The sequence below is a fragment of the Corylus avellana genome, chromosome 1, assembly GCF_965113065.1.
Source record: "Corylus avellana chromosome 1, dhCorAvel1.hap1.2, whole genome shotgun sequence".
NCBI classification, from domain to species: Eukaryota; Viridiplantae; Streptophyta; class Magnoliopsida; order Fagales; family Betulaceae; genus Corylus; species Corylus avellana.
Window position 1 is genome coordinate 5,831,411 of NC_142490.1, and position 12,925 is coordinate 5,844,335.

The window sequence follows — 12,925 nt, forward strand, 5'->3', positions numbered from 1 at the left end:
TAAACCCTAAACATTAGGATTGTTACAGTGGAACCAAATTTTCTAGGTTACACTATTGCAATCCTTATGATTATTAAAATAAATAATAAAAAAAATGATTCTCTCTCTTCTTTCCTCTCCTCTCTCCTCTCATGTCTCACAATTCTCTCTCATCTCTCATCTCATATATATAATATAATTAAAAAAAATAAATATTTTAATGATATATGGAATGATTAAAGAAATTTATTGGAGTATATTTTGCCATAAGAAAACAAAAAGTAGTTTTGATTCTTAAATGTAGGAAAAATGACGAGGAAGTAGCTGAGAATACTTTGAAAGATGTAGAAGAAAAGGGAATGATAAAAAATAATAAAAGAGTATTAAAAAATAATATTTAATTAGAAGAGACGGTTAAAATAGATGTTCTGATAAAGTGTATAGTGAAAAACTATTTGTTAAAAAAAAAAAAATTATATTTTGAGTAGCTAAAATGCAAGGTGTTGTTGGATATGCTCTTAGGAAAATAATTGCAAAAGTGATGATGTTGAGGAAGTTAATTGAAATTTCTATTTCTCCTTTTTTTTTAGGAGGAAACTTTACAAAAACTCCCATGAATTTCCACGCATTTTTAAACTACCCCTAAAGTTTCAAAAATTCTCAATAAAGGGTATTGAATTTTCAATTTTTTGCAATATTCCCCATTCGTTAGAATTTTTCATTAAATCATGTAAAAATTCTCAAAATACCCCTATTTTTAATTATAAAAAAATAAAATAAAAAATTGCAAAGATTCAAGTGTTGGTCTGGATTTAACGAAATTTACAAAAATATCTACGCCTAAATCTATGCAATTTGAAAATTTTGACAAGATTTAATAAAAAATCCTACGATAGGAAAAACAATGCAAAAAATTAAAAGTTTGATACCTTAAATTAAGAGTTTTTAAATTTTAGAGGTAATTTTAGAACGCATGAAAGTTCTGAGGGTTTTTTTTCTTTCTTTCTTTTTTCTTTTTATTGAGTATAACCATTACATTAAAATAAATTACAAAAGGAAGGGATGCCTGCCACTAACGAACAGCCAAAAATAGGTATTATTATAAGAAATGAAAACTAAAAATAAAGTGAAAAATAGATCCAAAAACACTGAATCATATATTCCTATAATTATTTAACTAAAACATATATAGTGCACTGATAAGGACTACAATGAGATGATTAAAAAGTAGAAGAGAAAAAGAGAGGAGGAAAGAGGAAATTGATATAATTCTTAAAATTATTATTTAATTTTGATCTAATAATAATTTAAAAAATCATATTATTTTTTGAGATGGTAAAAGAAGAACATGAAAGTGACATTCAACATTACGGGAAGAGTAAGAAAAAAGTTGAACCAAGAAGATAAAAAGAACAAAAATTGCATGGCCAATCAGATCCGTAGAGAGAGATATGCAAGGAAAATAATTGGCTCGGATAACAATATAATAGGAAAGTAAAGATATATATATATGGACACTAAAAGCACGTACCTCTCTTTTATGCCTCTGAGTGACTCTTGTGCAGATTAGCAAAGATGGTAACTAGAATGAAAATAATGAAAATCAAGATCAGAGTATGGCAATGAAACTTAACCAAAATAACTTTTCAAAATACAATAAAATCAAAAACATTTCCAAATAGATATATCCAAGTAAATTTGTTTTAGCAATGCATGCATGAGAAATGATCTAAATTGTTTTTTCGTTGTTTTTGCAAATTCAATCTAACAACATATATATCCCAAAGAGCACGTACCTGTTTTTTACGTCTCTGAGTGGTGTGCAGATCAGCAAAGATGGTGACTAGAATCAATATGAAAACAGAGATGAGAGCGGGGCACAATGAATCATGGAGGAATATTAAGCACAAAAACCAGTTAAATATATAATATTGGAGGAATACTAATTAAGCAGAAACAACCAGTCAAATATTGTTGTGTGAATTGAAAGGGAACCAGCTTCAGTATCGACCGCGCGGATTAATTGCTTCAACTGCTACCTGGGCCACTTACTTTAAACCCACTTATGTGGCCAGTGCAACGGTACTATATACAAAAAAAAAAAAAAAAAAAAAAAAAAGAAAAAGAAAAAGAAAAAGAGATTCTTTTCAATCTGAATTTGTATTAGGGTTAAATACCAAATACCCCCCTGGGGTTTGGTAACTTTATTTTTACCCTCCTGTGGTTTCATTTTTATCACAGGACCCCCCTAGGTTTTGATAAAAGACCAAGTTAGTCCATCCGTTAGTTGACCGTTAGGACTGACACGTGGCACCAATTTAATTTTTTTAATTTTTTTTAATTAAAATTTTTTTTTCAATTGGGGGTGGCTTCGGCCACCCCCTTTACCCACTGGAGGTGGCCGAGCAACCCCCATGGAGCCCTGGGGGTGGCCGAAACCACCCCCAAGGCTCCATGGGGGTGGTTTCGGCCACCCCCAGGGCTCCATGGGGGTGGCTCGGCGACCCCCAGTGGGTAAAGGGGGTGGCTTCGGCCACCCCCAATGTTTTCCCTTTTTTTTTTTTTTTTTTTTTTAAATACTTTTTTTTTTTAATTTAAAAAAATTAATATATGTGCCACATGTCGACGTCTGATTGGTCCACGTGTCAATCCTAACGGTCAACTAACGGATGGACTAACTTGGTCACTTATCAAAACCACAGGGACCTCCTGTGATAAAAATGAAACCCCAGGGGAAAAAAAATAAAGTTACCAAACCCCAGGGGAGTTTAGAGTATTTAACCCTTTGTATTATTACTATAGGAATTGGGATCTTTAATTAATTATTTTTTTTAATTATTAACAATTGGGAAAACTTCACTAAGCCCCCCGAACTTCCGGCCGATTTTGCAGACCCCTTGAACTTCCAAATTTCTCATTTTGAACTTCTGAACTTTCATTTGCTCTCACTTTGGACCCCTCTGTCAGTTTTCAACGTTAAATTAAACGGTTTGTCTTTTTTATACCCATTATGCTCTCACGTTAAAACTACACCGTTTGGGCTTCAAAACTACAACACTCACCCAACCCAAAATGACGTCGTTTTTGGGCATTAATATATATATATTTTTTTAAAAAAAAAAACAAAATATTAAATAAAATAAAATAAAAGAGAAAGATCAGGGTGGCTCCAGCCACCCCTTGGCCAAAATGGGGTGGCCGGACCACCCCATTTTTGGCCAAGGGGGTGGCTCCATCCACCCCCATGGCCGGTCTGGGGGTGGTCGAACCACCCCCATAGCCAAGGGAGTGGTCCAGCCACCCCCAAAAGGCCAAAAAAAAAAAAAACAACAGGATGGGTTTGGGGCTTTTGGGGGAGGCCGGACCACCCCCAAGAGCCTGGGGTGGTTTCGGCCACCCCTATACCGGCCATAGGGGGTGGCCGAAACCACCCCCAAACTCATCCCGTTTTTTTTTTTTTTGGCCTTTTGGGGGTGGCTGGAGGCCAAGGGGATGGTCCAGCCACCCCCTTGGCAAAAAATGGGGTGCTTCACATAAGAACACGCAATGATCATAGCTTAAAGCTTCTTAAATTTTTTTTGTTTTTTAAAGTATTTTCCTTATAATAGCTTTTTATTGTTAAAATATGGAATTAATGGTATATTAAAAGAAAAACAAATTGTAAAATTAGTCTCTATAAATAAGATTTGCAATAAATCTATGTGATATAAAAATTTGCTGAAAAGCTTGCAATGGTATGCAAAAAATTAAAAATTAAAAAAAAAAAAAAAAAATTCCCACACTTCATTTTTGTCTACACTTTTAATGAAAAATTTTAAGTGTCACCTCAATACTAATTAAATTATAATACGTGTTATCCATAATAAAAAATATAAAGATATGTAATATAAAATATATATAACAATTAAAAAACTAAAAATTAAAAGCAGAAGAGGTGACCCACTTTGGCCGAATGGAAATGATCAAATCACTCCTAGGGCCAACCCCTTGACTATATATTGGGGTAGCCAATCCACCTCATAGTCTATAGATGGTCAAATCAACCCTAAGGCCAATCCCCTATGTGAGGATTGATTTTATAATTTTTTTCTTATATTTTATATATAGAAGAACATATTATATAATAAAAATAAAATAATTATTATATTTGTATATTTTAGTTCACCTTTCTCAAAAATAAAAATTCGCTTCAGACACATTTTTTATTTTTTATTTTATTTTACCTACTAACTTTTTAATACAAACTTTAATAAATTGTCTACTTTTTTTTAAATATTATTTTTTATTATTTAAAAATAATTAAATGTACACATGAATCTACATCACAACCACTTGCAAATTGCTACATAGCAAGGTTAAGGACTCGACACTTTTACCCTAATTTTTTCTTTTTTTTTAAAAAAAAAAAAAAAGAAAAAAAAAAGAAAAAAGAAAAGAGCCATCACTCACCAAATGAAGGGCAACTACTCATCTGATGAGAGGCAACCTCCCTTCTTAAAGGGGTGGAAAATCGTCCCAGCTAATGAAGTAAATACCCTGTGGATCATCAAATATGCTATGTGTCAATATACAATTGGTTATGACATAAATCCAAGTGTGAATTTGATTGTTTCCATCAAACAATTTTAAGGCAAAAATTATATTGAACCCCTAAAACTCTATTATGTACAATTAATATCAAATTACTCTGTCCTCAAGGGGTAGTTCAATTGGCTGTGAACCACGCTTAATAAGGTGGAGGTCACTACTCACTAGTTCAAAAACTTCAAATCCCCCCTCCTCATTTTCTTTGTGTGGACATGTCAAAAATAAATAAATAAATAATATTAAATTACTCTTCTCAAGGAGTAATGCTTGAGAGGATAAATTCTTTCGAATTCATTTGGGAAAAAGTAATGTGACACGATTAAATTAAAAGGTTATTTTGCATTTAATATTTACACCTTTAAGATAAAGAAGTGCAAATCTACAATTAATCTTTATATATAGTTGTGTATCAAGAGTGCTCAATCAATTAAACTCATAAAAACTACAATAAATTAAACAAAAGCCATTCAAATTAATTTAAGATGGACACTAGAACAACGTATGTACGTACCTCGATCTGTTTGAGTGCTCCGAACGAAGAATGCAATTCAAAGATGGTCACCGGAATGAATATGAAAATCAAGATGAGAGTTTGGCAATCAAAGTTACACTGTAATCAAGACAATTGGTAGATTGACTTTAAGAGCCTCAAGACTTCGAAAGGGTGGAAAAAGCAGTGGCAACGAATATCAACCACAAACCAAGAAGAAATTTCATTAGTGGTGGGCGATTGACTCTTATCTGCAGCTGTCATGTTCAACTTCTTCTTGGAAAAGAAAAGTCATACTCCTCGTTTCATATGAACCTTTCAAATATTATCTTCACTTTATATCACATTAATCAAAAATTATCTCTCACTCAATCTTGGCTGAAAACATGGCTAGGCTTTTGGGTTTGTTCCTCAAAATAATCTTCACATTATATCACCTAATTGTTTCTACTTGCAAAATGTCTATAAGAATAAACAATAAAATTAATTTACTTGTCAATTAATTTCTATAAGAATTAATCATTTAAAAATGAAGGGTTTAGCTCCACTTTTTCATCCTTAAGCTCAAAAAAAATAAATAAACAGATTTAGCTTCCAATTTTCCAAATTTGCGGTTGGTTAATCAGGAGAAGATGGAAATTCTGGACCGTAACTTCACTGTACAGTCTATACAGACATTATTATATCAGAAAAAAGAGTCACCTCTTTATCCATTAATCAAGGTAATGGCTTTTTCTTCCTTTTTTTTTTCAAGAAAAATTACATGCAACAAAGAAAAAAAACCCAATATTCTAGCCAAGCAGAACAAATGCTTGATGAGAACAAAATACCAACTTAAATCCTTCATAATTATATGCTTAGATGCCGCAGGCCACCGACTCTTTGTCCTTAGATCTGCCTCGGGTTGGCTTAGCATTACATTTTCTACTTAAGTTAAATCCAATCGATACCATCAAGCTCAATATCAAAAAATAAATAAATAAGTACATTTAGCTTCCAATTTTCCAAATTTGCAGTTGGTAAGATGAGGAGAAGATGGAAATTCTGGACTGTAGCTTACTTGTACTTGTACAGACATTATTATATCAGAAAAAAAGAGTCACCTCTCATCCATTAATCAAAGCAATGGCTTCACTTACATACATTTTCATTTGCCTTTTCTTCCTTTTTTTCAAGAAAATTACATCCACACGCAGCAGATTTATACTAAAATACCTCCTCAACATGCTGACTAAACTACCTCCGTTTAAGGGATTCCTGTACTTTTATACCTCTTAACTATCAATATATTGTTAAAGCTTTGTGCACTGTTCAAAGGTGTAAAAGGTACCCAAGCACAACACTGATGAGTGCCACCATACAAACAAATAGCAAAGGAAATCCTACTTGAACTCTTCTTACTCCTCTTCTGCTCAACTCAGCCTGCAAAGTAAGAAGTGAAAAAAATAATAATAATGCAAATGCCACAAATAAGAAAGAAGCATGACGTGTCTGAACATGGGTGCAGGAATTAACAGTCACAGGGGTTGGGGGTGAAGAAAAGTGAGGAGTTTAGCTTTTACATATTATAGAAAAAGTAAAAGAAATTGCTGCAGTCAGTCAAATTATAACCTAAAAAACTTCACAGGAATCAATTCTCAAGAAAACCAGTCTCTACTACCCAATACTGATTAGTATGCACTATACTATCAAGAACAGGCCAATACATTATTCATTATCACTTTAGTGATTCCTCAAATTAAAGCTAACACCTGCTTTTCAAAATAACTTTGCAAAGTAATTCTAGGAAAATACACTATAATACTTCATTTTACCTTCCAAGCATATCCAATGAATAGGGATCTTCTCCCTCACAAAAAGTCATGAGCTTTTCAGGATCACAAACACAGACACTTAACTATATCTTACTGGAACTATCAAATGAAAGGCAGTTCCAGGAGAATATTTTACTGGAACTGCCTCAAATATCTATTTACTTCCATCTAATTCATTCTTCCTTGAGGGAGGTGCTATTAAAGCACCCATAGCTATATCTTCCTAAATTAGATGACAAATGAAAAAAAACAAAAGAGGCATTCATAGGAGATATAAAAAGCAGTTGGGGAAAATCAGTCATTGTCCCAGTACAGTCAGGACCAAAATATAAAACTTGTTAATCAACCCAATATTAACTGCTCTGGAAAACTTTGTAGTCATGAAAGCTATTTGCACTAGATAACAACTCGAAACATTTGCTGGGCTTAGGGCAGAACTTTGACTTTAAGCATATAAAAAGAAAAGAGCCATGAAAAGAATGTGGTTCAAGAAGTTACAAGTTTCTCCTGCAAGACTTTTATATCTTCAATGCTTGATCTCCTCTCCTCCGCTAGCTTTGAAATAGTAACTTCAGCCTGCAAAGGAAGTCCAAATACTTGATTACTATTCTTGTAAATAAAAGAATGTAAAGAATCAGATGTAATGGGGAAGCAAAAAACACAGTTTTCCTCATCACCTCAAGAGTTTGCAAGTTCCAAATATTGGATGAATCTGCTCACAGAACGAAAAATCAAGGGCCCCAAGCAAATAAAGACTGATAATAATTACTAAAGAACATATTTCATTTTCATTAGGGGTTCCAATGCAGAATTCAGACCTAACCTCTAATTGAGAAGTGATGGGAACAACGAGCCAATGGACGCATAATGATTTTATAGAAAAACAAAACCTAATAATTCATTGGAAAAGGTGAAGAGATAAGAGATGGATTTGAGTAACCATTCTCTTTATATGGTCACAAGGGAGTAGTTGAATTTCAGCATACAAATTGGAGGCAAACAAGAATAGCTACACTATTACCATACCATTAGTTTTTTTCCAGCCTGATATGTCACGCTATAATAATACCATCAATTTTAAAACAGATTCCAGAAAGACTAACCTCCCTTAGCTTTGATTCAAGACCATCTAGTTTTGACTTCATCTCCTCAATATCTTTAATTAAATTTAACTCCTCTACATTCTTTATTGAATTTAACCCCACGTCCTCTGCTGGCTTCAGTTTCAAATCCTTTTCTGGCTCAAATTCAGCATCGTTTGCTGTCCTCAGTTCTGCATCATTTGCTGGACTCTGTTCTGCATCCTCCACTGCTTCGAACTCCATATCCTTTTCTGGCCTTAGCACCTCATCATTGACCAATTTGAACTCATCTACATCCTTAGTAACCTGATATAATAGAATAAGACACATTATATTCCATAAGATTACTTTTGGATAAAAATTTGAAAAATTCTTAGAACTTCCAAAATGGTTGTATTACTATATTTAAAAATTCACATAATAAGAGTATTATAATAGTTATAATGATGGCAATAATTTGGTAATAATGGTGGGATACTGATGGTGCAGCAGCGACAGCAGTGGTTGTATGTGACAGGTGGGGGCTGCTGCTGCTGATGGTCATGGTTTGATGCTCAATGGGCAATGGTGGTGGCAGCGTGAAGTGTAATGGTAGGTAGTATGAGAAGACATTTTTAGTAGAATTTGCACAATGTTACCTTCCTCCATTTAATTTAAACAAAGGATTTGGAAGCTTGGAAGTTTAAACTACAATTTTTTTGAAATAACTATCTTATTTACCCAAACAAAGAAAATCAACATTGGTTTTTCCAATTATAATTTGAAGTAAAATCTTAACTTAAAATCTATCATCCAAACACAGCATAAGCAAATTGGGCTCGCTACGCTTGATGGACTTTAAAATCCATCAAACACACTATTGATCACATATATCAGGAGAATTCTTACCTGCTAAACTCAGAAAGGGGGAGGGGGAGGGGGTGTCAATCCAAGACATCTAAGAAAATCAGATGATAAGCAATGCCAATTGATGTTGCGAGATTCAAAAATTTGAGGAGGAAGGGGGCAGAGGGGGTAGAGAGGTAGAGAGAGCGTTAACACAAAATTGTCAACTAAGAAGAGTTTCTCTAACCGTTTGCTTTGTTTCAACTCTACTCAAAACCTGACTTTTTGACTTTGAAGCTTCATAAGCCAGCCCCTGTTTCAGTGCTCCATTAATTGGCGACAACACCGGCGAATGGGGTGGGCTAACAAGGATTACTCTCAGCTTGTTCTCTTCAATGTACTTGCCGCCATCTTTGGCAAACTGCCAAAATAATCTATGAGAAGCCAATAATAGAGAACCAACAACAAAAACTACAAATACTTACCATGCTAGGCTCAATGTTCTCATCAGTAGTCCCATCAGGAACTATCGTGCTTTGGATCAAGAACTTGTCTTTGCACTCCATATCAGGTGGAGCTGTCCGTTGAGCTTGCATTGTAACTAAATTTGAAATAAAAGGAAATGAATTTAGAAACAAAAACAACGGAAGGAAATACTATGCAGTCAAACCAAAGAGCAAAACTATGTGAAAGGAAATATACTAAAGCAACATTTGCAAGTATCAGCAGATTTTTCTTCATCGCATTGTGATGTCATGACATGCCAATAATTTTTATTTACAAAATATCTGATGAAACCCTTAATGACCAACCAAATTAACCTCCAAAGCACCCCAAACTCTGTGCAGTTACCTCTGACTATGTTGTTGTGTATGTATGCGCACGCAAGTATGTAATATGACTTCAAACATGAAAGCATAATAGAGAAACTACCAGAGAGCAACAAGCCCAGTTGGGGTGCCAGACTTAAAACAATTGAATTTGCTTAACACTTTTCAGTTCTCTCTCTCTCTCTCTCTCTCTCTTCACACAAACACACACACACACACAGAGGATCAGATTGTATGTGATGGTTTTACAACAGCGCACGATCACATGAAGCTGCATTCCAACTGTTTGAAGTGGATACACCAATCGTGTTTTGCCAACATGCTCTGTCTATTAACTTCTCATTCTCACAATATTTTCAAAAAGCATAATGTTGGCTAGGTAGAACCAGCAACTTCCTCCCTCAAAGAGATCTAGAAGTTGAGTTGGAAAAGCAAAAATGACACATTTCCTAAAACCTGTCAGACTATGGAAATTTCCGTAACTGCCATCAATCTCAAGGAAGTTCTCCTCAATGATACACATGATAAGTAACACTTATGGAGAGCCCACATTCGTTTCCCATTTGTTCTACATTCATTTTCATCAGTTTAAAGTTGAAAAACCAGGATACTATGTATGCAAAAGTAATCAAACAAAGCACTTACACGTATATTAAAAAAAAAACATTGTAAACAACCAAAATATTACTTAATGAATATTAATTATTTCATACTATTTAACTCACTAGATTTATCACACAAATTTTTTGCAGCTTCTATAAATAATTTAGAGAGCTTAAGACATTGGACAAGTAAAAATTGAATCCCAGGAATGAAAAAAAAAGGGGGTACCAACCTATTATAGCTGACATTTATTTTCTTTTCTTCTTAATATATATAGCATATGGATAACTACAAGTCTAAAAGGATAATTTTGCCCTTGAATTTTATCTTGTAAAATAATAGTTATTTCTAAAAATAAAGTGCTCCCGGTGAAACTGTAAACAATAACCATTGTCTTTTGAAGCTGGACAATAGGCCACTTATGGCATTATACTTAATGCTAAACATCACAGAAACATCTAAAAGCTCACAATGTACGCGATGAGATATGGGAAGGGCATACCTGTAAAATCAGAAGCTGATTTCGGCGAAATAATGCCTACATTTGGTCGCACACAGTACTTCTTTGGGGATGTGGTTTTAACCTGTCAATATCATATAGCTATCGAGCATTCCATCATACACAACAAAAAAATTTATACAGTCTAACACTCTTGAAAGCTGAGAATAGAAAAACATAAGTAGAAGTAATACACACCTTAAAAGCAACATAGTTATGGGTATTATTGGCGAGTCGAATTGAGCATGAACTATGCTTCTTCAATTCAACTATGAAAAACAAGGAATTCAGACATGTTAGTCCATAACTTCATCTTTCAGAAGTAGATGGGTGCAAGTTGCAACAAATACAATAGTTAAACCAGCCTATAATTCCTATAAAATCAACAACCATATTTGAGTAATACTAGAAGAAGAAAACATTACACATCTAACACATCTAACTAAAGGGTCACTGAATTTTTTCATTTAAAAACATTAAGACTATGAATTAATCTGCAACTTGTTCTCTGTTTCTTCGTTTGTAAGTGTCTGCGTGCGTGTATGTGTGTTTTTTTTTTAAAATAAAATAAAATAAAAACATTTAGGTATAGACCCATAACCTAAGACCTTAAACTACAACATTGCATCCCTTCATTACCTAACCCAAGGCACAGAGGTCCCATAATTTATTTTATTCGCAAATTCATTGGTTTCGCAGACTATTTTTGTATAGTTAGAGATTTTAAGGGGGGGGGGGGGGGGGGGGGGGAGGGGAATGAAAAAGAGACAGCAAAATCAGACTCCTCATATTTCATTGTTTTCCTCAAAATTGGGGGACAGATACAATCAACAAATTCTTCTGTCTTCCACCAGTTATTTGGAGAGTTGAGTTGGGTATTTTGTTTATTGTTCGCTACTATTTTCACCAATTTAGATCAGAATTTTTTTTTTATATATATAAAAAATTATTTATCAAAAAATTAACAAAAATAACTAAATCCAACAACAACAAAAGCAAGCCTTCATAATTCTTTATTTTCTGTTTTTCTTCAAAGATCAAACGTGGTGTAAAGAAATTGTAACAACAACAACGGTAAATATCACCAATATAGCACATCAATAGAGCAAGAAGGGAAAATAAAAGGGTAATGATTAAAATGGGTCTCGTAATCATCGACTTACATACGAATTTCAGTTCCTTGGGTTGAATTTCCAAAAGCTGTGTACTCATTTCTGTTCCTCACAACAAATTCAAATTCAAATTCAAATCCAATCCTTTCAGTGCGCAAAACTCGCGGTCAATGCCCAGGTCTCTCTGCCCTGCACAAAATACACGTACGAATGTGTATATAAAGGCCGAAAGACCATTCCGTTTGGTTCCTAAGAAAATGTAGGAAAAGCAAAAAAAATTTAAATAACTACAAACCAAATTGCCGACCCAGAGAGAGAAAAAAAAAAAAATCCAGACTTCGGAAAATTTTCAAACATGACCCCCTTCCTTTCTCCTCTGCTTTCTCAGCAACCAAACAGAAAGTAAAAACACCAAACGTAAACTCGTTTTACTTCAACACTGACACTCTAACTCATTCCCAACTCAGATCGTTCAAAACAATGAAGCTCAGCGTATGGAACCAGAAAGTAACGAACAAGGAAAAAGAAGAATAGTCAACGAAAAGAGTCAACGTCAGACTCGGTTTCCAACTCAGAGAAGTTTGAAATACACGAAAACGCAGTATCGGAATTCCAAAACTTTTTCAAATAATTCAGTCCAAACAGCACTCAGAAATAAAACTTGACCGTTCAAAGAACCAGTAGACGAAAACGAGATATGGAAACCGCAGCGTTCGGAATCAGAGAGAGAGAGATTGAGAAAGCGGTTACCTTGCCGGTTGTGGTACTGAAAACGCCGACGTTCTGGAATCAGCTTGGAATTCGATCGTTTGAGAAACCAGTAGATGAAAAACGAGCCAGAGATACGACAGCGTTTGGAATCAAAGAGAGAGAGAGGAATTCAAGGGTGGAAACTGGAAGTGGAATTGAATTGAAAAGACAAGAAAATTGAATGGAATTTTGCGTGGAAACTCCGCTTTCGATAATTTTCAATTTCAACGTACAGGGCTCGGAATTTTAAAGAGAAAAATATCTTTCTTCTTTCCTTTATTTTATTTTTTATTTACTGTAAGAGAGAGAGGGTGTGTTTGGTGGTCTGAAACACGTACAGGCGATACTACATAA

General features: G+C 34.2%; 1 protein-coding gene across 1 annotated transcript; it reads right to left on the reverse strand.

Moving 5' to 3' along the window:
- Nucleotides 1-6,310: 6,310 nt before the first annotated feature.
- VAP27-2 (vamp/synaptobrevin-associated protein 27-2) lies at nucleotides 6,311-12,925 on the reverse strand. Its single transcript, XM_059583326.2, has 9 exons — nucleotides 12,572-12,925; nucleotides 11,873-12,010; nucleotides 10,908-10,978; nucleotides 10,713-10,794; nucleotides 9,263-9,378; nucleotides 9,025-9,198; nucleotides 7,974-8,258; nucleotides 7,369-7,446; nucleotides 6,311-6,478 (listed from the first exon to the last, which is right to left on the reverse strand). The coding sequence occupies exons 2-9, from the start codon at nucleotides 11,919-11,921 to the stop codon at nucleotides 6,368-6,370; spliced, it is 966 nt and encodes a 321-aa protein (XP_059439309.2). The 5' UTR covers nucleotides 11,922-12,010; nucleotides 12,572-12,925; the 3' UTR covers nucleotides 6,311-6,367.